The 25,589-nt window shown below is 37.9% G+C and overlaps 1 protein-coding gene across 2 annotated transcripts in view; it reads right to left on the bottom strand.

Moving 5' to 3' along the window:
• The window catches only part of METAP1 (methionyl aminopeptidase 1), a 60,211-nt gene that overhangs the window by 9,923 nt on the left and 24,699 nt on the right, over nucleotides 1-25,589 (bottom strand). The window contains exons 2-9 of one of the 2 annotated variants that reach the window (XM_077762344.1): nucleotides 19,366-19,417; nucleotides 12,543-12,655; nucleotides 11,201-11,261; nucleotides 9,988-10,079; nucleotides 8,771-8,854; nucleotides 6,660-6,798; nucleotides 5,003-5,134; nucleotides 1,868-2,011 (exon numbers count right to left, since the gene is read on the bottom strand). In XM_077762344.1, coding sequence (XP_077618470.1) covers nucleotides 1,868-2,011; nucleotides 5,003-5,134; nucleotides 6,660-6,798; nucleotides 8,771-8,854; nucleotides 9,988-10,079; nucleotides 11,201-11,261; nucleotides 12,543-12,655; nucleotides 19,366-19,417 — 817 coding nt within the window. The remainder of the gene's footprint in view (nucleotides 1-1,867; nucleotides 2,012-5,002; nucleotides 5,135-6,659; nucleotides 6,799-8,770; nucleotides 8,855-9,987; nucleotides 10,080-11,200; nucleotides 11,262-12,542; nucleotides 12,656-19,365; nucleotides 19,418-25,589) is intronic. The other variant, XM_077762345.1, reaches the window with a different exon arrangement.

The following is a 25,589-nucleotide window of genomic DNA, read 5'->3' as shown; positions in this document are numbered from 1 at the left end:
TCATGCTTCCTCTCTACCTGGAATCTCTTCCTCATCTCCACCAAACCAAAATTTCAACCATTCTTATCTCCCACAGGACCTGCACCAAACTGCTTCAGTCCTTACGAGGCAGCAAAAAGTATAGGAATAAATTTGCCTTGGGGCGCCTGGGTGGCTCAGTCGGTTAAGCATCCGACTTCGGCTCAGGTCATGATTTCATGGTTCGTGAGTTCGAGCCCCGTGCTGGGCTCTGCGCTGACAGCTTAGAGCCTGGAACCTGCTTCAGATTCTGTGTCTCCCTCTCTCTCTGACCCTCCCCTGCTCACGCTGTCTCTCTCTCTCTCTCTTAGAAATAAGTAAAACATAAAAAAAATAAATAAATAAAAAATAAATAAATAAAACAGGGCTAAGAAATTATTCAGAGTTGCGGGGCGCCTGGGTGGCTCAGTCGGTTAAGCATCCGTTAAGCATCCGACTTTAGCTCAGGTCATGATTTCACGGTTCGTGAGTTCGAGCCCCGTGCTGGGCTCTGCGCTGACAGCTTAGAGCCTGGAACCTGCTTCAGATTCTGTGTCTCCCTCTCTCTCTGACCCTCCCCTGCTCACGCTGTCTCTCTCTCTCTCTCTCAGAAATAAATAAAACATTAAAAAAAAGGAAATTATTCAGAGTTGTGATGATCAAATGAAATAATGTATATCATCCTCGTCCTTGTCCTCCTAAAAGTTAACACTAAGTGTTTTCCATGCACTATCTCACTGAATCCTAGTAACAATTCTAGGGTAGGTGCCACTCCCTACTATTGTTCAAGATGAGAAAACTTAAGCACAAGAAATTATGTGAAAGGGTCTATGGCAATAACTCATATATTTGTTAAATTCCTTCTTAGGCCGCTTACTGTGGACAGCTTTCACTTCTAGCACTAAATAACAGACTTGTTCCTGCATGCCTTTCTCTCCAAAAGAAAAGGTTTCTGGAAGACATTAACTGTCCCACACTTCCTTTCTTCTTCCATCAGATAGCACTCAACTTAAAGAAAAAGGTACCTTTTTCTATCCCCTTTATTTATACCAACAAATAGCACAGTATTTGATATATACTACAAAATCAAACCAAGCCAAACCAATTTCATTTACAGAATCAGAACAGATATAGAAAGAGCACCTGGTGATTCAGTCGGTTAAGCGTCTGACTTCAGTTCAGATCATGATCTCATGGTTCTCGAGTTCAAGCCCTGCATCGAGCTCTCTGCTGTCAGCACAGAGCCTGCTTCAGATCCTCTGTCTCCCTCTCTCTCTGCCCCTCCCCTACTCATGGGTGCAAGCTCTCTCCCTCTCAAAAATGAGTAAACATTAAAAAAAAAAAAATACTAACAGCTAGACCACGGCAAAGGTTATTGGCTGCTTACCAAAATTAGTCTACTTCTCTTACAGAGCCCTCAGCTAGATTACACTTCCCAACACCCTTTGTAGTTAGTGTAGCCATGTGACTGAATCCCTGCCAATGAAAAAAATGTAAGCGATCTATGCCAGTTTCAGGTTGGTTCATTAAAACATCCCAAACATAACCCTCTCTATGCTTCTTCCCCTCCTCCCAGTATCTACAGATTAGAAGAATAACTCTTGAAAGGTATAGGTTGATGATGACAGAACCTCGGTCACAGAATAAATGCCCTATCACCACCACCCCCAATAGTGACCAAACACTATTGGACTATTAAGTGAATGAGAAAATAAATGTGTATTGTGTATAAGGCAAATATACATTTTGAGGGTCCATTTATAACAGCTAATAGAAAAATAAATACAAAATAGTAGGTCCTGTTAAATGTTTTAGTAAATATTTGTTAAATAAATGGTTAGCAAACACTAAATCTTTGGGTAGTACTTACTGGCATAATGGGGTACATTGGGGGCTGTATGAAAAAGCTTGTGGATTCCATGCCCACAATAGCTTCGAACAACTGAAAACCCATTTGCTTGGGCATGCTTCTGAATAATGTTTCCCAATTCTCTGTACCGAACACCAGGTTTCACTGAAAGAAAAACAGAAGACTCATGACAAAGTAATAATAAGTGACATTTACTGCCAATTACTATCTATGTGCCCGGAGCCTTTCCAAATGCTTTATATGCCTACGTTATATGCCTACACATAAACGTGTGCTTATATGTCTATACATAAACAAGTTCCTTACAAAACCTTTAGATGAGGAAACCAAGGGAAAGAGATACTACGCTGCCAATAAATGGCAAAGCTGAGATTCAAAACAGTAGCACCTGTACTTCCTCCTTCAGTGCAGAAAAGGACACAAGTGCAATACTAAGGAGTTGGAGAGACACACCTTTTGCTTTAAAAGAATGGAATACTATGCATCTTTCTCTCCTTCTCTAAGGTCAAGTGTGCTGTCCTATTAAAGTGAGCAGAAGAAGTAAAGAGAGAAAAGAGCACCAGGACAAAAAGCAATGTCCAGAAAGTAACTTGAACTTGTCCTTAGTTTCAGAGTGATCAAGTTCTCAAAGGATTACTTCCCCCTGGGCTTCTTTATCCCCATAAAAGTGATCCTCAAATGATTCACAGTTGCCTCTCAAGATAGTCCTGGGGACAGGGTACAGAAAGATGCTTCTCACTATGTACTTCCTGTTCTGCTTAATTTTTTATGACTTTTGCCACTTATAAACCAAAACAAAGTGGTTCTTGTTGTTGTTATGGCTCTCCCCGCACTGAGACCCCAGAGGGTGGGACATGCCAGACTTCCGGAGAACCTAGCCATGGTTCTGGGGGTGCTCCAACTCCCAACAGTCTCCTAACTCTGCCTACCTGATTTTCAACCTGTGGTTCCAGCACAACATATGGCCTCCAGCCAATCAAATCTCTGGGCAAATAGCTCCAGGAATCATTTCAATTAATGTGTACTTGTTCTTAACTCTATGTTCCAGCTTTACTTTTTTCAGGGGTGTGAAGTTAATAATGTTTAGGAACAAACTGACTTTCATAATGATTTGCTTGCATTCCCATCCAAGCCTTTCCATAACCCCAGTCGTGGGGGAGGAAAGCAAAATTTTAACCCATTTTGCACAATATACAACAAAAAGTCCCTTTTCAAAAATACTGAGAGTTTAAAAGAGAGGAGTTCCCTTCCTAATTCTCAAACTAGAGGCGATTCTGATCACAAGCTTGAGACATTAGTGCCTGGAGAACCTGGAGACTTCATTAGTACCTGGAGACATTTGTGGCTTTCACAACTATGAGCACTGAGACAAACTGGCATCTAGCAGATAAAGACCAGGGATGGGGCTAAGCATCCTACAACGCACTGGACAGGCCCTACAATGAAGACTGATCAGATTCAAAACAAATTAATGTGTAGATTGAGAAGCCCTGTTCTAAAAGGATCATTTTAACAACAGTCAAGCTCTCTACTGCTCTACACCATGTTGAGCAGCTAAGTTGGTAGAAAATAAGGAGCAAGAATGATACATACAAAGATATTAATAACACTTTCCAAAGATTAAGGAACTTAATTCTATCCTGGCTACTGTGATGAAGACTTTGGTTTCTGGTAGTTTCTTGACAAGTTTGATTCCTGTCTCTTTGTAAAACAACATCTCAGCTCCCTGGTTATTTCCATCAACTCACAGAAAAGCAAAAGGGATATAAACATCGAAGGTATAATCTGGCAGAAACCCTAAAAATTATTTTAAACTACAACTCTTAAAAATGAGAAACTAAAGAATATTAGCTTTTAAGTAATCAACAACAAATAATAAGTAAAAAGAAATCTCACACACTGATATATGAAAATATCACATTTTCATTTTTCATTCCCCCGATTTTTAATAGTAAAAATTTCATCATCTCCCATGCATGTTAAAATGGACCTAAAACAATAAAAATAACAGATCTATGTTATCAGAGATAACTATGTGTTCATCAAAGAATGTGGTCTTGTCCAGTACTTTGTTGACAATATATCAGGTTCATTGTGGGGGGAAAGGAAGGTGGGTACAGATAATTATAGAACAACAGAGCTAAAATGTCATGGGATTCAACCGAAAAACTTGTTTCAACTCAAAATGCCCTTTTAGTAACAGTCTGTTAACATTCGCAACAAGCCATTCTTTCTCTCCTCCTAAGACATACTGTAAACAACAAAAACAACAAAATCTGTATGAGCTGTCTGAGTGGACAAAGCCAGCCTGAGAAAAATCCTATAGAAATATACCTGTACTCAAAGATAATATTCACTACAATAGCAAGACATCTAGAAAACACCAAATTCTAGTAGGGGAATACTTGAAGAAATTTTCATAGAATGGAATATAATATACAGCAATTAAAAGAAGGGGGTAGATCTATGCATGCAGGTACCTATGCTAATTGGGAAAAACCACAAAGATCCTACTGAGAAAAAGTACAAATTACAGAATATTACCAATATTATAACTCCAATTAACCTAACTAAACACATACATATAAGTATATGTGGTGTGTGTGTGTGTGTGTGTGTGTGTGTGTGTGTGTCCATCTGTTAATGCACAGGGGAGAAAAAAATCTAAATGTTAAAAGCAGATCCCTCAGGAAAAAAAGATATAAGAAGGAAAAGAGTAACTGTAACTATAAAAAAAGATCACTTTTCTCTCATAATCTAGCATTAATTTTTTATAATGAAAACATAATATAAAAGAATTAATAAGCAGGGGAAAAAATTGCACTTAAGAACTATACATTCCTATACATTTATCATATGTTATACATATAATATAGATTCCTTCTCATTTATCAGCCAAAGGAAAGGAAAATAAGTCACATAAGAGATAAATGATAATAAGCAATCATCTGGTCCACCTCACCAAGAGATCCCCAAATCACCCCGTCTATCCATCACTACTAAAATCCCATGCTAACTTAGGCAGGGGAGATGCAACACTGGTAAGGGCAAGGAAAGAATTGTGGAGGGACGAGCCATCTGAAGCCCATCAACACACAATGGCTCCAGTCAGTGGGTCCCAGCGCTGCCACTGACCTGCATCGATGGCTTGCATCAGGCACTCGTACGTGGTCTGAACCAGTTTCCGTGCTCCCTCGTCCACCTCTCCAACAAAAAACGTCTCGTTCAAGTCCCCGTGGTAACCATTGCGATAAAGAGTGATGTCCACTGCAAAACAGTGCGCAAATACAAAGACCAATATTTTCGTTTCAAAATAGAAGACATTTCTCCAATGTGACAGCATCAAGCAGCTTCATAAGAAAGACAATTTCTACATTCTAAAACCAGACACTAGTGGATATACAATTATTGCCTGAAAGACACCCCTTTGTAATGCAACTAAACTCACTGAGGCAGAAAGGGATGTGGTCACGCAGCACAAGCCAGATGGTGGGCTTTTACACTTACAGTAGTAATTAGATCATTTATGTCAGAAGAAATGTACTGAAAACACATTCACACAAGATCAGTAAGCCATTAATAACATTAAATGGAGGACTTTGCTACATTTTGACACTAAACAGAAAATACTGCTTTTACTTACTGTCTTCAACGAGTTTTCCTCTTCCTAGAGAATCACTAAATAAAAAAACTTACACTGATCTACTTTTTTTTTTCAAAACCTCATCTGCCTTTCACTTATTTGTGAATATTCACCCTTTCCTCTGTCAACATATTTAATACATAGAGACTAGACTATTAGTATACAACTATAATACACTAAATGTATACGTTAAGAGTTTTTTTAAACCATGAATTCTGACCAACCTACAGTATCACAATATAGGTGTTGGCTACCACCACACACACATTCCTGAAAAACCTCACACAGTATGTAATGTGATAAGAATAAAGTTAACAGGGCGTGTATGAAAAATTAAAAATAACAGGGTTTGTATGAACAACAGGGTTGGGCAAAAGCCATGGCACTTTATAAACAGATATCCTAACTAAAAAATAACCTGAGTAAGAAATGTCAGATGCCTCCACTATCACTCCCAGCCAGCATCACAGGTAACATGTTTCCTGCAGCCTTGACCACGGCGGCTCATGCTTCCTTATCTGACAGGTAAGCCTCTGAAGACATCTGATTACTAACAAGACCAAGGTCATCAATATTAAAAATACCATCTAGGGATGCCTTCTTCGTCAATATTTCTTTTAATCACAGGGAGAAATGTCTTCTTAGCAGCTCCTTCCTTTGCACTTGCAGCGTCCCCAGATACCTTACACAGTGGGCCTTGCAAGCCACTTTCTGAACTTCTTACATCAAGGAAGGCACTTCCGTAGGATTTTAGCTTTTTTCTTAAGATCTTCATATATTAGTAAAAACTTCTCCTTCTGTGTAAGAAAGTCTGCCCTGATCTCTTCAAAACCATTAGTGGACTAAAAGAAAAGGGGGTGGAGGTGGGGGGAAATCCCACTGAATCAACATTACTTCCACATTTCACTGACATCTTCCAGCAATTTGTCAATCACAATCATGCTGTGCCAAACATACCATACTGGAACTATCTTAAAAATCATAGAAAATGTTTCATAAATTTAAGATTTCTTTAAAATTTTAAATATAAAAAAGAGAGAAGTTAAAAGGCAGGAAGCAAGTAAAGAAAACACAAGTCACTATCAGACTCCCAAAACCTTGTTGTTGCTTTGCTCATGGTGACCAAAGTCATGCTTACGTATCTCTTACCGTTAACAATATCACCTTCTTGCAAGGGCCGTCTATCGGGAATCCCGTGACAGATCACTTCATTCACTGAAGTACAACAGGACTTTGGGAAATTATAATAATTCAGGGGAGAAGGATAACAATTTCTTGCAATACATGCCTACAATAAATAAAAATACAGAGAAAATAGTTTGGAATGTACAAAAAAGAAAAAATAATCTATATGCAATTAACCAGATTTAAAAATTTTTTAAATGTCAAAACATTTGTTGTACAGATGCTAATGAGCTTATTTAATATTTCATTTTAGAAAAATAATAATTATCTTAAACAATATACACCAGACTGCAGGCAAACCAATTTACTGGTAAGTGCAAAAGAAAAGCAAATTCACATATTATAAGTATTTCCAAGTACACACAAATGTTACTGTATAAACATTTTAGTTTAGAATTAACTCTTTATTAGAAATATATTATTTAAAATAAAAAGATAATATCTAAAGCAAATATGAAATGTACTTTTAATGTAATTATAACAAGCCTATATATATATCCCCATGACCAACAAGGGAATGCCAGCATAATTAAAAGAGATGATAAAGTACTTCTGATACATTTTAATCACTACATTCATATGGAACAAAGGAACCTCTAAGAAAAAGGTCTGGTCTTCCTTAACATATCTTGTTTTACTTGGATGTTTTTACACAATGGGAGTCATAGCATACATAATTTCTCTTTCCACACTGCCACACAGTCTTCAGACCAATAATCTGTAAATACTTGTATGTAATATGATTCGTGAAATATACCATAATTTTACTGGCAATTCCACTACTATTAGAAATTTAAATGAAGTTTCCTGAATTACAAAAAAAATTACAACCAGAAACTACATGCCTGTCACTTTTCCCTTATTTAATGATATGCTTCTATACTTCTCACAGCCAGTATAATAGTAGTTCAGAGCACACAGCAAACTGCCTTGACTAAAAATGCCAACTCCATCTTTTACAAGTTCTGTAACATTGGACAATTATCCTCTGCCTCAGTTTCCCTATCTATACAATGGAGAGAGGACAGCGGTATCTAGCTCATGGAGTTGTTGCAGACATTAAATGAGTTAGTAAAAGAGCATCTAGCCTATATATAGCAAGCATGCAAAATGCTACTACTGCATACTACATATTTTATAACACAGGGAACAATTTCCCAAAATCAGAATTTATAAATTTTGAATAAAAAATTTTATAAACATTTTTTACTGCCCAAGAAACATTGTCAAATTCCGTCTCAAAAAAGTTGTCCAATTTACGGGAGCACCACCATGCAAAAAGAGTACCAGCTTGGGGTGCCCTAGTGGCCTAGTTGGCTAAATGTCTGACTTTTGGTTTTGGCTCAGGTCATGATCTCCTGGCTTGGGAGTTCGAGCCCTGCATCGGGCTGTCTGCTGTCAGCACAGAGCCAACTTTAGATCCTCTGTCCCCCCCACCCCTCTTCCCCTCCCACTCTGTGCATGCGCATGCTCTCTCTCTCCCTCAAAAATAAACATTTAAAAAAATTTTAAAGAGTACCAGCTTCACCACCATATAAACTGTGGAAATAAACATCTTAAAATACTAAACTAAGTCAATAGGTCTTCATGATTTGTTTTTGTTTGATTACCAGAGCAGATTTAATTAGTTTACCATGCAATTTATTAAATAATTTTGCTCTTCTCTTATGAACAAGATAATCATATAACGTGTGCACTCATGTATTTGCTAGGGTTTTAAAGTCTCTCCATGAAGCATAGGCAATCTTTACTTAAAAAAAAAAAAAAAGATATCCCTATACCATATGGCATGATTTAGTTAAAGCACTAATAAAATTAATCATTTCATAACAGTAAAAAATGTGAGGTTTCAGAAACAAGATATTTCAAGCTCACCTCGGTCCTCAATGTCACAGATGCTTAAAAATGGGAATAATGACTATTCAATGTTTTCTATATTGAAACATAGTAAATCTGCTTTAAAACTAGCCATGTTACTTAAGACATTCACAACTTAAGTTTACTTAATATCTTAGAAGCCTAAAAGATCTAATAAGGTGAAAAACATTTTCAAAACATAAAAGTAAAGTTCTTACTAAATGTACAGCATGATCTATTTCTTCAGTAGTTACACCAGGTTTAATCATGCCAGCAGCAATGTCCAATACTTCCCTAGCAAGCTGTAAAAGACATTTAATACATTCAAGAAATGAAATAGAAACAAATCTGTACCTTTTGTACTATTTACTATCTCAGAATTAGTGAGAAATTTGTAAAATGAATCTCACCCAGAATATAATCTTGAATTTTCATTTTAAAACTATTTGTATTTCTAATGTCCATCAACAAGTATGTACGTATAAATATGTAAATAAAATTAGGCTAACCAGCTTAATAAATAAGCATGACTGAGTTCTAGATGAATATGTATATCCTAAGGAATCTAAACAATAAAATCAATCGATGGAAGTCAAGTCTTCTCACATTTCTATACTTCCTACATACAGCAGTCTCCTGTTATCTGCAGGGAATATGCTCCAAGACCTCCTGGATGCCTGAAACCACAGACTATTCTGAAACCAACATATATTGTTTTTTCTATACGTATAAACTGATGATAAAATTTAATTTATAAATTAAGGACAGTAAGAGATTAACAACAATAAGAATACAACAGAACAATTATAACAATATATAGTCTAATGAAAGTTCTGTGAATGTGGTCTCTCTCTCTCACAATATCTTACTGTACAGTCCTCAGCCTTCTTGTGATGGGAGATAAAATGCCTACATGAGGAGATGAAGTGAAGGGGATGGTGTAGGCGCTGTGATGTAGCATTAGGCTACTACTGACCTTCTGTCACTAGATCAGAAGGAAGATCACCTGTATGCAGACTGTGCTGGACTGTGGGTAACCGGAACCGTGGAACACAAAACCACAGATAAGGGTGGGCTACTGAATTTCACAATAGAGGCTTTTACTTAACTTTATATAAAGGCTCAACTTTGCCCTATGTTATGATGACTCATGAAAATAAAATGACAAAATATGAAACTTGGTTCTTAAAAAAAAAAATGCAAGGGCAAAAAAATGGACTGCCAACCTGCCACAGTACTTTTCAAAAAGGCTAAGTAGAAAACAACCATTGCATAAAATCATATGCTAACGATGGTTTAATGAAAATATGACTAGCCATAGTCTTACAATTTAACATTTGCCACCTCTGTAAATCAGCAAATCATTGACTTTGTGTCTAGTAACTTCATGCCCACTTCAATCTATCTTATCTCATGCGGAAAAAACAACTCTTACCCTACATACAAGTCGCATCCCTTCTATATCTTCAGATGAGAGTAATTTAATTTGAGAAGTACCTTTAAGAGCCTGTTCAGATTCAGACATTCCTAGAAAAGAAAATCAGTAAGAAAAGCCAAAATGAATGGGAAAATGTAGTATTCATTAGCATAATCATCTTCCTGATGACATAATAATAGTCAAGTCTCATTTTGCACATAACAGTACCTCATAATTTGGGAAGGTCCAAGTCAGATACTTTAAAAAGATATTTTCAACATGAAATTTGCCCCTCACCTCCCAAAATAAATAAATAAACTTAAAAAAAAAAAAAGACACTTATAAGTCAGTATAAAAACTCCTCCTCTAATTGGCAGGGGCAACCTGTGCTACACATTACCTGTCTTCCCTGGGCATCTCACTACAGGTATCTATAAACTGGAGAAGACCACGGAACCCACCTCAGGCATGGTCAGGGTAGTAACAGGAGGATGGGACACGTGTAAACAATTTAGCACAGTGCCTGACACATAATTATGAAAAAATACTATCAGTTATAGAATCATCATCATCATACTATTTCTATTACTGCTACCGCCCAGAGTCTTTAGTTAAGCATTCATTCGAGGCCTCCACAATCTGTTTTCTATCTATATAGACACTACATAATTAAGGTAGAAGACACATTAAAATCAAAACAAGTTTTTGGGGAGGCTGGGTGGCTCAGTCGGTTGAGCATCCAACTCCAGCTCAGGTCATGATCTCATGGTTCATGGGTCCGAGCCCTGCATCAGGCTCTGTGCTGACAGCTCAGAGCCTGGAGTCTGCTTTGGATTCTGTGTCTCCCTCTATCTCTCTCTCTCTGCCCCTCCCCTACTCATGTTCTGTCTCTCTTTTTCTCTCTCTCTCAAAAATAAACAGTAAAATTTTTTAAATAAAAAATAAAATCAAAACAAGTTTTTAATCTAGAATTTGACATAACAACATAAAATACATTATGTTGAATGTAGACTTTCACAGCTATACCAACAGTTTTCAAAACTGGGCAGATTTCTAAGAGAAGGAAGGAATCTTTAATTCGTGCAAATGTTCTAGTGTGTCTTGGAAAAACATGTTTACATTTACTGAAAGTCCAGCAATAAAAAATTTCTACAAAAAAAGCACTCCTTTCCTTTTCAGTAACCACCACACCCACAAATTGAAAAAGAAGCAGCAGCACAGAAGACCTTACCTAAAGGGTGATCAGCGTAATCTGGTCTTTGAATGTAACTTGGCACTGGCCTTGTTGGCATCTAAAAACATCAAAGAGATTAGTTAAAACCTATTCAAATCTGAAAGTAACTTTCATTATTAAAATTTAATAACAAAGAAAGCAAAATTGGGGGAAAACACTAAAGATAAAAGTTCATTCATAGCATATAAATGAAAAACAAGTTTTAGATGACATCTTAAATATCATATCTATTTCATGAAGACTAAGCTTTACTTCCCTAATGTTAATGCCACTCCCTTTCTTAGGATATTTAAGAAATATCCAGCAAGGATTTGCAAGGACACACAGCAACATGGTGCCCGTGTTGTTCCAAGCAAAATGACAAACCTAAAACAATAAAATGCCTTGAAGTAAACATACATCAGAACACTTCTAGTCTGATCATTATCCCTGGAGGCAGAATTAAAGAGACTTTGTTATGTTTTTGTTTTGTCCAAATTTTAAAAAATAAAGATACATTCCTTATAAAAAGAAAAACATCAATAAAGAGAATTTAAATATTTAAGGATGACAAATAGATTTCAACCTAATTCCTATGTTAAGATTCTTCAGGTCCACCTGCCAAGAACATAGGAAGTGATAGAAATGGCAAAAAAGCCATATCTAAATTAAGGTAGAAATATATACCACTTTAAAACAAAACAAAACTAACAAAACTAGGGGAAAAGTAACATATTACCACTGTGCTGGCCAGATAATATCTGATTTTTCTGATTTAAATCTACCTGATTTTTTTTATGATTAAAGAATCTTGGGGGCTCCTGGGTGGCTCAGTTGGTTAAGCATCTGACTTCAGCTCAGGTCATGATCTCACGGTTCATGGGTTCAAGCCCTACATTGGGCTTGTGCTGACAGCTAGCGCAGAGCCTGGAGCCTGTTTCAGGCTCTCTGACACTCCCCTGTTCACGCTGTTTTTCTTTCTCTCTCTCTCTGTCTCTCTGTCTCTCTTTCTCTCTCAGAAATAAATAAAACAANAGAGAGAGAAGGCAGGGTGGGATGAGGTAGAATTGGAAATAGAATGAACAGGCAGAAGGGATAAGAAGCTAAAAAAATTTTTTTTAAAAGAAAGAATTTTTAATTCTTTCACCTAAAATGTTTTCTTTTCCCCTTTGTCCAGGACTGTCAACTATCCTAAAATCCAATTAATAAGCCATAAAAACGAACGAGCTAGAATGCAAATTTCATCCTGATTATGTGACTCATAATTAGAGTACAAAATACATGTATCATTTCTAGGAAACTGAAAATTCTGAAAATTGGTTTAAAAGAATACAAAATTTTTATTACCTTATTTACTCACCAGTGGATAATGTGGTCTGAGTTTACCAGTGTATCGATAGCCTGCCCACGGATCGGTGTTAATATCACCTTCTAGAGTCCAGGAAGACACTTCTCGCTTGGCCTTTTCATCTTCTGGGAGGTGGATGGATGAGAAAAAAGAGAGAAAGAAATGCTTCGGTGGTCAAGCTACTGAGCACCAGCATAGTTTAACCATCACTGATTTGGAAACCAAACCACAGAGCCCAGACATAAATACCTAGCAAACTTCCACCCTAACCTAAATCACCAAGGCTTCTGCTTTCTTGCTATGTTCACACCCCTGTGACTCTTCAAAGATCCAAGCACCTTGGGGGAAAAGACCCAAGCTAAACATGTTCTAAGTTTTTACACGAAATCGAATAGGAATAGCTCACAGAACTACTTTTCCAAGAAAAAGCTAAATGTAGTTAGTCTCTCTACAATGTCAATTTATGGGAAGACCATTTATTGAAATGTAAAACCTAAGCCTAGGCAAAAATTTCCAACTGAGAACAGGTATTATAAATGGATTCTGTGCTCTTACTAAAACAGATTCTAAATAATTCCACAGCAAATTTAAAATTAAAAAGCTTCCCACTTAGCTGATGAATAGCTTTCAGATCAATATTTCAAAATGCTTTGAAAATTTTATAGTCATCATTTGCCTTTTTTCAGGAAGGGAATAATAGAATGAAGTCAGAAAGTCAAAGCGGAGGGAACAATCAATAGAAAATTACTGAAAACTCATTAGAAAAATTAAGAATCTCATACACACTCACTAATTTCCTACCAGCTTAGTCATTAATACATAATGGTGTATTTACTGAAATGCACCTAAGAATTCTTTTCACATGGAACAGACCCTCAATGGTGTCTGATGTCAGCACCCTGACTGCATCTCTTATCCATAAGGTAAAATAAAACTAACCTAAGACTTTAGGGGCATTCTGGGTGGCTCAGTCAGTTAAACATCCAACTTTGGCTCAGGTCATGATCTCATGGTTCGTGAGTTCAAGCCCCACAGCAGGCTCTGTGCAGACAGTTCAGAGCCTGCAGCCTGCTTCAGATTCTGTGTCTCCCTCTCTCTCTGCCCCTCCCCTGCTTGTGCTCTCGCTCTCTCTCTCTCTCTCTCTCTCTCTCAAAAATAAATAAACATTAAAAAATAATTAAGAGAAAAACTAACCCAAGACTTTAGACAACAGGAATTCAAATCCCTCCTACAGTAAGTATTGACCTATACACTTCCCAACTCATACTGATCTTCTCTTGATTACTGTTATCATAGACTTTAAAAATCATACTTCAAATAATTTCTGAAATGTACAAGAAAAATAAAACTCCCCCCTCCAAACAATCTATCTAAAATATGAGACTCACAGTATGTTAAGCTAGAAAGGAATGGTGAAATGGGTGAAGGGGATCCAAAGGTACAGAATTCCAGCTATATGATAAGTGCTAGGGGCGTAAAGTATATAGCATGGCGAAAACAGCTAACAACAACAACAACAACAAAACTGAAACTAATTTACTCATCATTTTACAGATGAGGAAACTGAGGTGATGTGGCTCACAGGAGCAGAGACGTGGCTATGCTGGTTCCCAGGTGAGTACCCTCTGAAGAGAGCCTGTCATCAACTTGGGATTACAAGACTCTTGAGGCACAACTGACTAGAATGCAAAAATATAGCCATTCTTGGGGTGCCTGAATGGCTCAGTCGGTTAAGCATCCGACTATGGCTCAGGTCATGATCTCATGGTTCATGGGTTTGAGCCTAACATCGGGCTCTGTGCTGACAGCTCAGAGTGTGGAGCCCACTTTGGATTCTGTGTCTCCTTATCTCTGCCCCTCCCCCACTTGTGTGTGCGCTCGTGCTCTCTCTCTCTCTCACTTTCCCTTGCTGTCTCAGAAGTAACAAACGAATAAACTTAAATATATATAAAGATAGTCTGTTCACATTACTTTGGAAGAAAACTCAACAATAATATTACATATAAAATAAAGGAACAGAAAAGAATAAAACTAGAAAATAAGAATGGCAAAGGAAGGTGCCTGGGTAGCTCAGTCGGCTGAGTCAGATTCTTGATTTTGGCTCAGGTCATGATCCCAGGACTGTGGGATCAAAGCCCCATGTTGTTTGTGCACTAAGTGTGGAGCCTGCTTAAGAATTTCTCTCTCTCTCCCTCCCTCACTCTGTCCCTCTCCCTCACTCAAACTCTCTCATTCTCTTAAAAAACAAGCAAACAAACAAACAGAATAGCAGAGGAAAAGAAAAGCTCTACCATGCTACTGAATTTTAGATCTTTCTCCCCTCTGGCATTCAAGAAAGCCACTGTGAATGTGAATGTGAATGTCAACAAGGAAAACTGTTTCCTATACCAAGACAAAAATGGACTCCACTCATTGCCCCTAGGGTCAAACATTACAAAAAACAGTTCAAAATGCAGGCCAACTGATGCCTGCTTCAGCAATGAACTGCATCAAGTGCTTGAATCATTTTCACCTGAAACCTAGGACAGACCAGCAATCAAGATGCAGGCTTTCTGGTCTGACACACTCCTGGGGAGGAAGGAGAGAGAAGGAAGGATGTAAAATCTTTCAAAGCTTCCTGCTGATCTGCATTCAGACCCTTCCACAATCTCTTTTCAAAAGAAAATTAAAAGCAGACCTCCAACAAACAATAAAAACTCAAAGCTATCGAAACAAGTTAAGTTTGAAATATGGCAATTTCTTTTCTCGACTCTATGTAGAATTTAGGGAAATTTACACTTCCAAAGTAAGTTATTTTACATTTTAGGCTCTCAATTTGAGGGCACCTGGGAGGCTCAGGTCATGATCTCACAGTGGCTGAGTTGCTCACACTGGGTGAGCACAAGCCCCAGTCCCAGTGAGCTCCAGCCCTGCTTCAGGTAAAAACACAAGCCCTGGGTGAGCCTTGCTTTCTCTCTCTGTCTCTCTCTCTCTACCTCTTCACTTCCCTTCCTCTTTTTCTCAAATAAATAAACAAAGAAAGAAAGAAAAAGAAAGAAAGAAAGAAAGAAAGAAAGAAAGAAAGAAAGAAAGAAAGAAAGAGAAAGGAGGAAAGAACAAATTTGATATAAATAAATAACCAATTATAAATAAGTAAATAAAGGACCAATTTGATCTCAGCCCTAAATCCTAGAAACATTAACAGACACCTAGTAAGTATGAATTGTACTGACATTTTGTAACAAAATTACATACTAACTGGTCTGTGGCAAAAGAATTAAAGCACAGGACAGTGTAAATAAACATCTGTAAGCTGTCTTTGAAACATCATAATGCAGTAGGGCCAGGTACACTGAGGGTAGTGTCAGAGTACCTGATAATGTGCAAGGTCTGGCCTAGAGTACATCACACCCAGGCCTCATTCTTTAAAAAGTTCTCTTCCAGCCAGCTGATAACAGAACTGCACATGTCTCAGCTGCACCTGGGACAGGATTTTCTGATCACAATCCTGACTCCGTTCTTCCAGAATGATTATTAAATAATTGCTGAGTACTCACTAGGCATTGTACATATGCTAAGCACTTTACATGGATCTGTTCATTTAATCCTCACAACAGACCTATAATTTCAGCATTTTGGAGGTAAGGCTTAAAAGTAATCCATGCTCACAAAGCTTGGTGAAACTAGTTCTCCGAATTATTACATAACACCTTCTCTCTGCAATCCAATAATTAGGCATGCTGGTTTGGAGGGGTAGAGGAAGAGAATAAAAAGTTTTTAATTAAAGTTTTTTGTTTTTTAAATAGAGTTTTCATATCATATTTTTGGCTATTCAAGAGATACTTGTAAAACGTTCCTACCTTTTACTCTAGGCAAAGGTGACAAAGAAACACACTGAATGTATCAGTAATAAAGTAAAAAAATGGTAATCTAAAACATACCATTATTATTATTGAGATGTAACATGCTACAACTTTTATAGGTCAGGCTATGAGCCAAAGCTACTGTGTACATTCTGACAGGAGGTACACATTGGACAGTGTGTACCCAAGCAAGTGTGTCAGCAATACATGCCTTTTTTTATTATTATTATTTTTAATGTTTATTTTTGAGAGACAGAGAGCAAGTGGGGGAAGGGCAGAGGTGGGGGGTGGACAGAATCTGAAGCAGGCTCCAGGCTCTGAGCTGTCAGCACAGAGCTCGATGTGGGGCCCAAACCCACAAACTCTGAGCTGAAGTTGGACACTTAACCAAATGAGCCACCTGGGTGCCCCAACATTACATGCCTTTAAGGGCTTTGCAATCTAAGTGATCTTCTTCACTAGGACACATAAAAAATAAATTCTGTCCTTGAGTCATTTCTTTAACTGACACTTGAAATTTTCCTAAGGTCTTATTAGCTTCTGCAATCAAAACAACTCCAGGTCCAGATGGCTTCACTGGTAAATTCTACCAAATATTTACAGAAGAAATAATACCAATTCTACACAATCTCTTCTAGAAAAGAGGAGGGAACATCTCCCATTTTATGAGTCTAGGATTACTCTCATGCCAAAAATATGCAAGAATATTAAAAGCAAATGACAGACCAATATCCTTCACCCAAATAAATATAAATCAGCCCCCCTTAATTAGAGATCAGAACATATTACAGTTAAAAAAAGAAAAGAAGGGCGCGTGGTGGCTCAGTTGGTTAAGCATCTGACTTAGGCTCAGGTCATAATCTCACAGTTCATGAGTTTGAGCACCACATCGAGCTCTTATGCTGACAGGGCAGAGCCTGGAGCCTACTTCAGATTCTGTGTCTCCCTCTCTCTGCCCCTTCCCCACTCATTCTCCCCCCCATCCACCTCTCAAAAATAAAATAAACATTAAAAATTTTTTTTCAGGGCACCTGGATGGCTCAGTTGGTTGGGGGTCTGACTTCAGTTCAGGTCATGATCTCACAGAGTTCAGGAGTTCTAGCCCTANGCGAGATCATGACCTAAGTGAAAGTCGGACGCTTAACTGACTAAGCCACCCAGGTGCCCCTTAAAATAATTTTTTTTTAAAGAAAAGTTACTGTTTCCTATGTTATCTCACTATTGTTTCTTTGAACACGGTATGATCTGTAATATACCTTGGTTCCTTGCCTGTCCAACATTCTTTGCCCCAATCCGTTTTCCAGCTACTCCTCTTCGCCCTGGACATTAACCTTCCCCTACACCATTCCCTCCTCTAGAACTGTCATCCTCAATGGTATAATCAGGGTCAATTTAATAGGGTGTGTGCAGGGCTGGCCAGCTAAGAGCTGTCTCCATCCAACAACATAATACAGTCTAAAGGGATCAAGAAGAGTGCTCACCCCTAAGGAAATCATCCCCAAAAAATCCAGGAGGGCACCATCTAAAAGATGGCATCATGTGTAAACACTAGAGCTATAAGTAAAACACAAATAATCCCAGTCCAAGGCAGTAATAATTATGTTCTTTTTACTTAGGTCATACCAGCTATTGAATTCTCTTGGAGTGTGGGTCATAATAGCCCTTAATTTCCCGCAGGAATGCTATATTAAAGAGACACACATACTTCAATGAGTTAACAAACACATGGGGTAGAGACCCATTCTAAGCTTTTTTACTAACATACTGTTTCACCTCAACCCTTCCCTGCCCTATGCTTTAATTTCCTGGATATAAAATGCGAATAACTGGCTCAAGAAAGCTCTAACAATATCTAACACATTAGAAATACAGTACTTAATGTGTGACTTAAGTTACATATTAAATAAAAGTAAATGGCATTTTTAAACCAACTTCTATACTGTACTTTGAGGTAACAAATCCTGTCATTTGTTAAACTCTCATCTATTCACAATCATTTTTCCTCATCTCTAACCACATTTCCTCCCACAATAACCTAGCATTTTCATTAAATGTAGACTTCACTTACAGAACCACAGAAAATATGTCTTTTTAAATTTTAATTTCCCTTTCCTTCAAATGGTGGTTGAACTGACCTCCGTGAGGCTTTTCGATATAAACATACACATATGAAATAATCTGCCTAACATTAAAACAGCAAATTCCTAAAAAAATATACAATTAGATTAATAAAAAATACCTAAATCATTAAGATGAAACTTAAGACGAATGAAGACTGTCTGCTCAGACTTCATCCATTAGGATGGCAATACTTTAAGACCAGAAAGCCCTTGTCAATTTTCAGGTAACTGCTATGAATTGTCTTAAGCCGTTAAGCCAGCCCACTAATGAAATAAATTCACAGTAAGTAAGCCAAAGCAAGAAAGGTCATGTGAATTGGCAATAGACCCATGTGGCTGACAGCAACAGCTAAGGAGCAGCTAATAGTTTCACTCTGTGGTGTCTCAGAAAGTAATTTTAAAAAAGGAAAACTGAGTATCTGGCTGCAAGTAATAAAACATCAAAAAACAATGTAATAAAATTTTGAAACAGCAATCAAAATTGAAACTAAACAAAAGCAAGGTCTGGCTAAATTTAGGACCCAGACAGCTCATGTGCCCCTGCCTACAACATGCAAACACTTCTAGCAATGGAAAGAGGGTGCCAAGAAATCAGGACACTCTCAGGTATTGCTGAAGAAAAAGCCATCTATCCCAGCAACCATCTCATGTTTTCATGTTACGTACCAGATTAACTAAGACAGTACTCCGCCACATTTTATTTATATGTTTATACCACAAAGAATAAATTTTTTTTAATGTGTTAACTCTAGCACATAATGGGATTACACTTTCAGAACATTCAAATGTACACTTTCTGAACTGGAAGCTTCTAGTCTTCTGCAAAAGGCCACTTCTAAAACATATAGCATAGAGATGTGTAATTTTACTTACTTGCTTTCTTATGCAGTAACTTGTGAGTTGCCCAACTTCCTTTAAAACATTCCTAAAAGAGCAAACATGAAAACTAGTGTCAGGCCTTCCTTAATCAGAAACATTTTAAGGAATGCTGTATGTAAGAAATAGTTACTGGAAACTTTGCAAAAATCAAAATCAGTTGAGTTTACTACATTCAGTATTTGGGAAAGCTTAAGAAATGATACCTATTTAAAAGTTCACTTCAAAAAGCAACCTAAACTTGAGAGAACTTCAAATAAGCAAGAAACATTAGCCTATATTATAAATAGTAGTCATAGTTATATTTCAATTTTATGTCACCAAATTATTTTTAAGTANAAACTTTTGCAGATGTTTCCATTATTTATAGTTTGATTCCTAGTTAGTTATACCCTCATTGTTTTCTACACACTGACGATCCTCCTACACTCTAAGTTCTGTGAGGGAAGGGACATTGTCAAGTTTACCACCACATGCCCAGAGGCAACCATAGTGGCTGGGACACGGTGGAGATTCAGTGTGTACTTGCTGATTGATCAGAATGGATAAATGACCTGAAAGATTAGACTTTTCACTTAGGAAAAAAGTTCACATGACATACTTCAGACACCAGTAGGAAGTACTGTATTGAGAAAATGAACCCAAGTAATAAATTGACTTCAAATAATGAATTCAAGTAATAAATTAGAAAAATGAATTCAACCAGACATAGGTCTTATTTATGCTTTGATTTTTATGGTATTTCCCTCAAAGAATTGAATATCACTCAAACAAATCAATACAAATACTAAGAGAATTCACAAACTCCTACAAATGTTTTGACTTTGTGAACATAAAAGAGTAAGTAATGGATAAGAAAAAAACTAAGACAAAAATAGAAAGCCTCCCTAGGACTACGCAGTCATCAAACCACATGACACCAGTGTTGCTAAAGCTACTCTCCGTAAAGGTTTGTCCGCTAGCTCTGAGGGGTTACTTTCTCCCTCCAGGGCCAGGATCTTCGCTACTTCTCTTTTCCTCTCCTTGTACCCTCCACAGCCTATAATTGTTACATTTAAAAAAACCCAGGTCAGGGAACCCTGGACAGCTCATGTCGGTTAAGCATCTGACTTCGGCTCAGGGCATGATCTCGCAGTTCGTGAGTTTGAGCCCCACACTGGGCTCTGTGCTTATGATAGGGAGATTAAATACCACCATCACGAGTATCCTTCTAAAAGGGAGGCATAGAGAGGTTCACACACAGAAAAGGAGGAGGTAATATGGCCAGAAGGGTAGACATTGGAGAAATGTGGTAGAGCCTCTGGAGAGAGCACAGCCCTTGATCTAGACTCAGTGAAACTAATTTTGGACTTCCACCTCCAGAACTATGAAAGAACACATTGCTGTTGTTTTATGCCACTGTGTGGCAATTTCTTACAGCAGCCACAGGAAACTAAGACAGTAAATAACAAGACACCAGGGCACAGCAAAAGAATGAACCCAATTACTACACTGAGGGTGAAGGACCAATTACAGTCTTCCTGAAGCCTCTTCTGCTTACATGTACCTATTCATGGGGTCAACTCCCAATTATGCATGGTAATTTTTATTTTTTTTATATTTATTTTTTATTTTTATTTGGGGGGGGGGAGAAAGAGAGAAAGAGAATGAGTGGGGGAGGAGCAGAGAGAGAGGGAGACACAGAATCCAAAGCAGGCTCCAGGATCTGAGCTGCCAGCAGTTTGACACGGGACTCGAACTCAGGAACTGTGAGATCATGACCTAAACAGAAGTCAAGACACTTAACAGACTAAGCCACCCAGGTGACCCTTGGCATGGTAACTTTTAAATGGGATGAGCAAAGGCACATGACTTAAGAAACTTAATTCCAGTCAGCAATTTCAATCTCTTCTTTTCCTCCCCTTTCCAAACTATTCATCGTGATGGATAAGATTGGCAAGAGGGATGCGACAGGTTGGAGTTTCACTTGTTTTCCCTTCTCCCACGCTAGCTGATAACAAAGATGTTTATGGCAGTAAGACATTTCAGCAAGGAAAAGTTCAGGAAAGAGAAAAGAAGGGCATGAAGAGAAGCATCCAGGGTGGGTCCTAGAATTCCAGTTTACAAGTCGGCCAGGCCTAGAAGCAAAATCCCACCATGGCGGCATGCTAGGTACACCAATGCTTTTGTTCAGTTCAGGACCTTGACTCCAGTGTTTCCTTAAACCAGACAAAGCATCTGCATGCAAAATACGCTTGGTACAATTTTCAATTCATTTTCATTACACCAGCTTAGAATAAATCAGCTGAATGTCTGCTCAGTAAGAACAGTGTATGGCTGAGGTGGCTTACACTGTTTGAGGAACAAACAGAACCACTACTGCAGCACTGCTATACACAGACTTCCCTGGAAAAAAAAATGGACAGATTCTTGACCCATCACATACACCCCCCTTCTCCAAAATCCTAAGGTGCTCCAATTGTTAGGTAAGCATCAGCACAGTTTGTGCCCTTAGCCTGGCTATCCCTCTTCCTGCCATCACTGGAATTAGGATATAAAAAAGGAGAAGACCATCAAAACCTGAGAAGAGAATGTCAAAACCAATACAGAAGAGACTTCTGGACAGAGCAGAGTCATCAAAGATGACCCTGTAGATACCCTTCAGCTCCACCAGCCCAGGATTCCGTCTTACAAGTAATTATGGAAGACATTATGAATTCTCAAAAACTTAAAAAATGTAACAGTAGGGGTGCCTGGGTGGCTCAGTTTGTTAAGTGTTGACTTCAGCTCAGGTCATGATCTCGCGGTTCATGGGTTTGGGCCCTGCGTTGGGCTCTGTACTGACAGCTCAGAGCCTGGAGCCTGTTTCAGATTCTGTGTCTCCCTCTCTCTGACCCTCCCCTGCTCATGTTGCCTCTACCTCTCTCTCAGAAATAAATAAAACATTAAAAAAAATTTTTAATGTAACAGTAGAAATGATGATCTCAAAGTTAATCTCTCCCAAAAGTAGACCAAAATCACAAAAAGCTGAAAATAATGAGATGGTATTTGTGAAACAAAGGACTTGCAACCAACAAGTCTGGGGCACCCGGCTGGCTCAGGCAGTAGAGCATGCGACTCTATCTTGGGGTTGTAAGTTTGAGCCACATGTTGGTGTAGAGATTACTTAAAAATAAAAAATAAAAATCCTAAAAAAAAAAAGAAACCAACAAGTCTAACATCTGAATAACAAAAGTTTCAGAAAGAAAAATGAGAGGAGAGAGCAAAGAAATAAAAGTTTTCCATAACTGAAAGACAGGAGTTTCCAGACTGAAAAGGTCCCCAAAGGAAAAAACACAACTTGCCCAAGGCATACAATAAGAAATTTCTTAACACTGGAATAAGAGAAGATACAATAAGCTTCCGGTGGGGGGCGGGGAAGGAGTGGAGGGGGGCATAAATATGCAAAAGATTATGAATCCCATGGCAACAGACTTTTCAACAACACTGGAAGCTAAAAGAAAATAGAAAATAGAAATATTCTGAGAAAACAATTTCCAAGCTAGAATTCCAAACCCAGCCAAACTGAAAATCAAGTGTCAGGGTATATAACAAGGCATTTTCATAATCTCAAAAATCTACCTTCCGTGCAATCTTTCTCAGGAAGCTATTGGAGGAGACAGTGCTGAAAACATGAGAATTAACCAAGAAAAGAGGATGATATGATACAGACAAAAATAAAGGGCAATGCTTGAAGAGAGATATGAGGAGGACTGCTGGGCTGGAGGAGGTCAGAGAGTTCCCAGATACAACCGATTAAATGCCCAATGTACTTAAAGGTATTGAGAGGAATTCTATGCAACTGTGAAGAATCTGGGAATGAATCAGTAAATGACCAAAGTAAACTGTGAAAAGAATGGGAAAAAGGGGGGGCGCCTGGGTGGCTTAGTCGGTTAAGCGTCCGACTTTCGCTTAGGTCATGATCTTGTGGTTCGTGGGTTCGAGCCCCGCGTCGGGCTCTGTGCTGACTGCCAGCTCAGAGCCTGGAGCCTGTTTCAGTCTGTGACTCCTTCTCTCTCTGACCCTCCCCTGCTCATGCTGTCTCTCTCTCTCCTAGAAATAAATAAATAAATAAAAAACATAAAATTTAAAAAAAAAGAAAGAAAGAAGGGACTAGAGGGGCGCCTGGGTGGCTTAGTCGGTTAAGNAGTAGGGGGCACAGAACTGGCTTTCCAGAAGAACATGTGATTCTAGATCTCAGGGCCATGAGTTAGAGCCCCACACTGTGTGGAGAGAGAGAGAAAGAGAGAGAGAGAAGCAGGGAGAGGATTTTTAAGTTAGAAACATTTATCTAGGTATGTGAAATAATCTGAATAAGGAACTAAAAAATTACAAAAAATTATTTTAATCAATTATGGATATTCTGCCTCCATGATGTTTAAACAGTAAACATAAACCCAATAAGGAAATATCTAAGTTACTTTACTGTGAGTTAAGCTTTATATAAAATATTTTAAAACATATATATATAGCTAAAAAAAGAACCTCTAAAGAAGTTTAAAATATGATTAGCACCTAAAAAAATCAATAGGTAATTTTAAAAAGAAAACACAAAAATTTTAAACTAGAAGTAGTTTACAATTTTACAGAAGAGAAATTCAAAAGGCACCTGGGTGGCTCAGTCAGTTTAAGAGTCCAACTCTCAATTTTGGCTCAGGTCATGATCCTGCAGTCATGAAATCGAACCCTGCATCAGGCTCTGCACTGGGCATGGAGCCTGCTCAACATTCTCTCTTCCCCTCTGCCCCTTTCCTGCCCACTCTCTCTCTTAAAAAAAGAGAGAGAAAGAGAGACGAAATCAAGCAGTCTCCCACTCAACAGCACCTCTACTACATTGTAATACATGTTACATAAAAATGAGATTTTTAAAAAATGTTATTATATATACAGAACCATTTTTCAAATGAATTTTATGTTCTACAAAGTAATAACTTAAAATGCTTGCTCACCGCTATATATATCTTATATGTACATATATTCAAATGCAGTTTAAAACTGCAAAGTAAACATCTCCTGTGTTTAATGATACCATCTAGGTTGAATACCCACTGTATCAACTCCTTTAGTGTGATACTTAACTTTTTTTAGATCACTGAATCCTTTGAGAATCTTGGGAAAGCAATCATTCCCCTCCACAGAAAAAAATAAACCCATGCACATATAAACTCGTGCACACAATTCTACTCATTTATTCATACAAATACAGAATACACATTATGATCAAAGCACTTTCAAGGTGCTAGGCATTCAGCAGTGAACAATATAGGCCTGTTCTAGACAAATATTACACAGCTAATTACACAGTTACACAGTTTAAGTCATAAGGGCTAAAAAGAAAAAAAAATACATGGTGCTATTAAAAGAGGAAGAAGACAAGAACTAAAGATATAGGCAGGAGTCAGATTAGGTTAAGGATTCTGGTTTATTCTAGTAACAACAGAAAGCCGTTAAAGAGTCTTAAACCAAGGAACAACCTGAAAAAGACTGGATTCCTGGCATCCCTGATCTCCATCCACAAACCCAAAATCAAAACCCCTTTTTCTAAATAATAGCCTAGAGAATGGTCTTAAAGAACTGGTTTTTAATATAGACAGTCCTTGCTTTGCACAGTAGTATAGAGCCATAAAAATGACCAGGGCAAGCTATAACCATACAAAGAATCTTCATAATCAATAGAGGAAATTACAATTGTTCCAAGACCCTTAAAATTTTTTGACGTTAAAAAACTCTGTTATGGGGTGCCTGGGTGGCTCAGTCAGTTAAGTGTCCGACTTCAGTTCAGGTCATGATCTCACGGTTCATGTGTTCAAGCCCCACATCAGGCTCTGCTGACAGTCAGCTCAGAGCCTAGAGCCTGTTTCAGATTCTGTGTCTTCCTCTCTCTCTGACCCTCCCCTATTCACGCTGTCTCTCTCTCTCAGAAATAAATAAAACATTAAAAAAAAATTAAGAGGAAAAAATCTATTATAGAGAAGTGGGAGGCAGGGAAATAAAGTAACATTTATTTATACTGTAATATTAGGAATTCAAGTGTTTTATTTCCTTATTTAAAAATTTAGCTATGGCCAACTAATGTTTGACAAAGCAGAAAAGAATATCCAATGGAACAAAGACAGTCCCTTCAGCAAGTGGTACCGGGAATACTGGACAGCAACATACAGAAAAATGAACCTGGACTTTTGTCTCTGGAGGCAAGGGAAATA

The sequence above is a fragment of the Crocuta crocuta genome, unplaced genomic scaffold (genome assembly GCF_008692635.1).
Source record: "Crocuta crocuta isolate KB4526 unplaced genomic scaffold, BGI_CrCroc_1.0 scaffold83, whole genome shotgun sequence".
Lineage (NCBI taxonomy): Eukaryota > Metazoa > Chordata > Mammalia > Carnivora > Hyaenidae > Crocuta > Crocuta crocuta.
The sequence above is the reverse complement of the archived record's forward strand: the minus strand, read 5'-3'. Positions and strand labels throughout refer to the sequence as shown.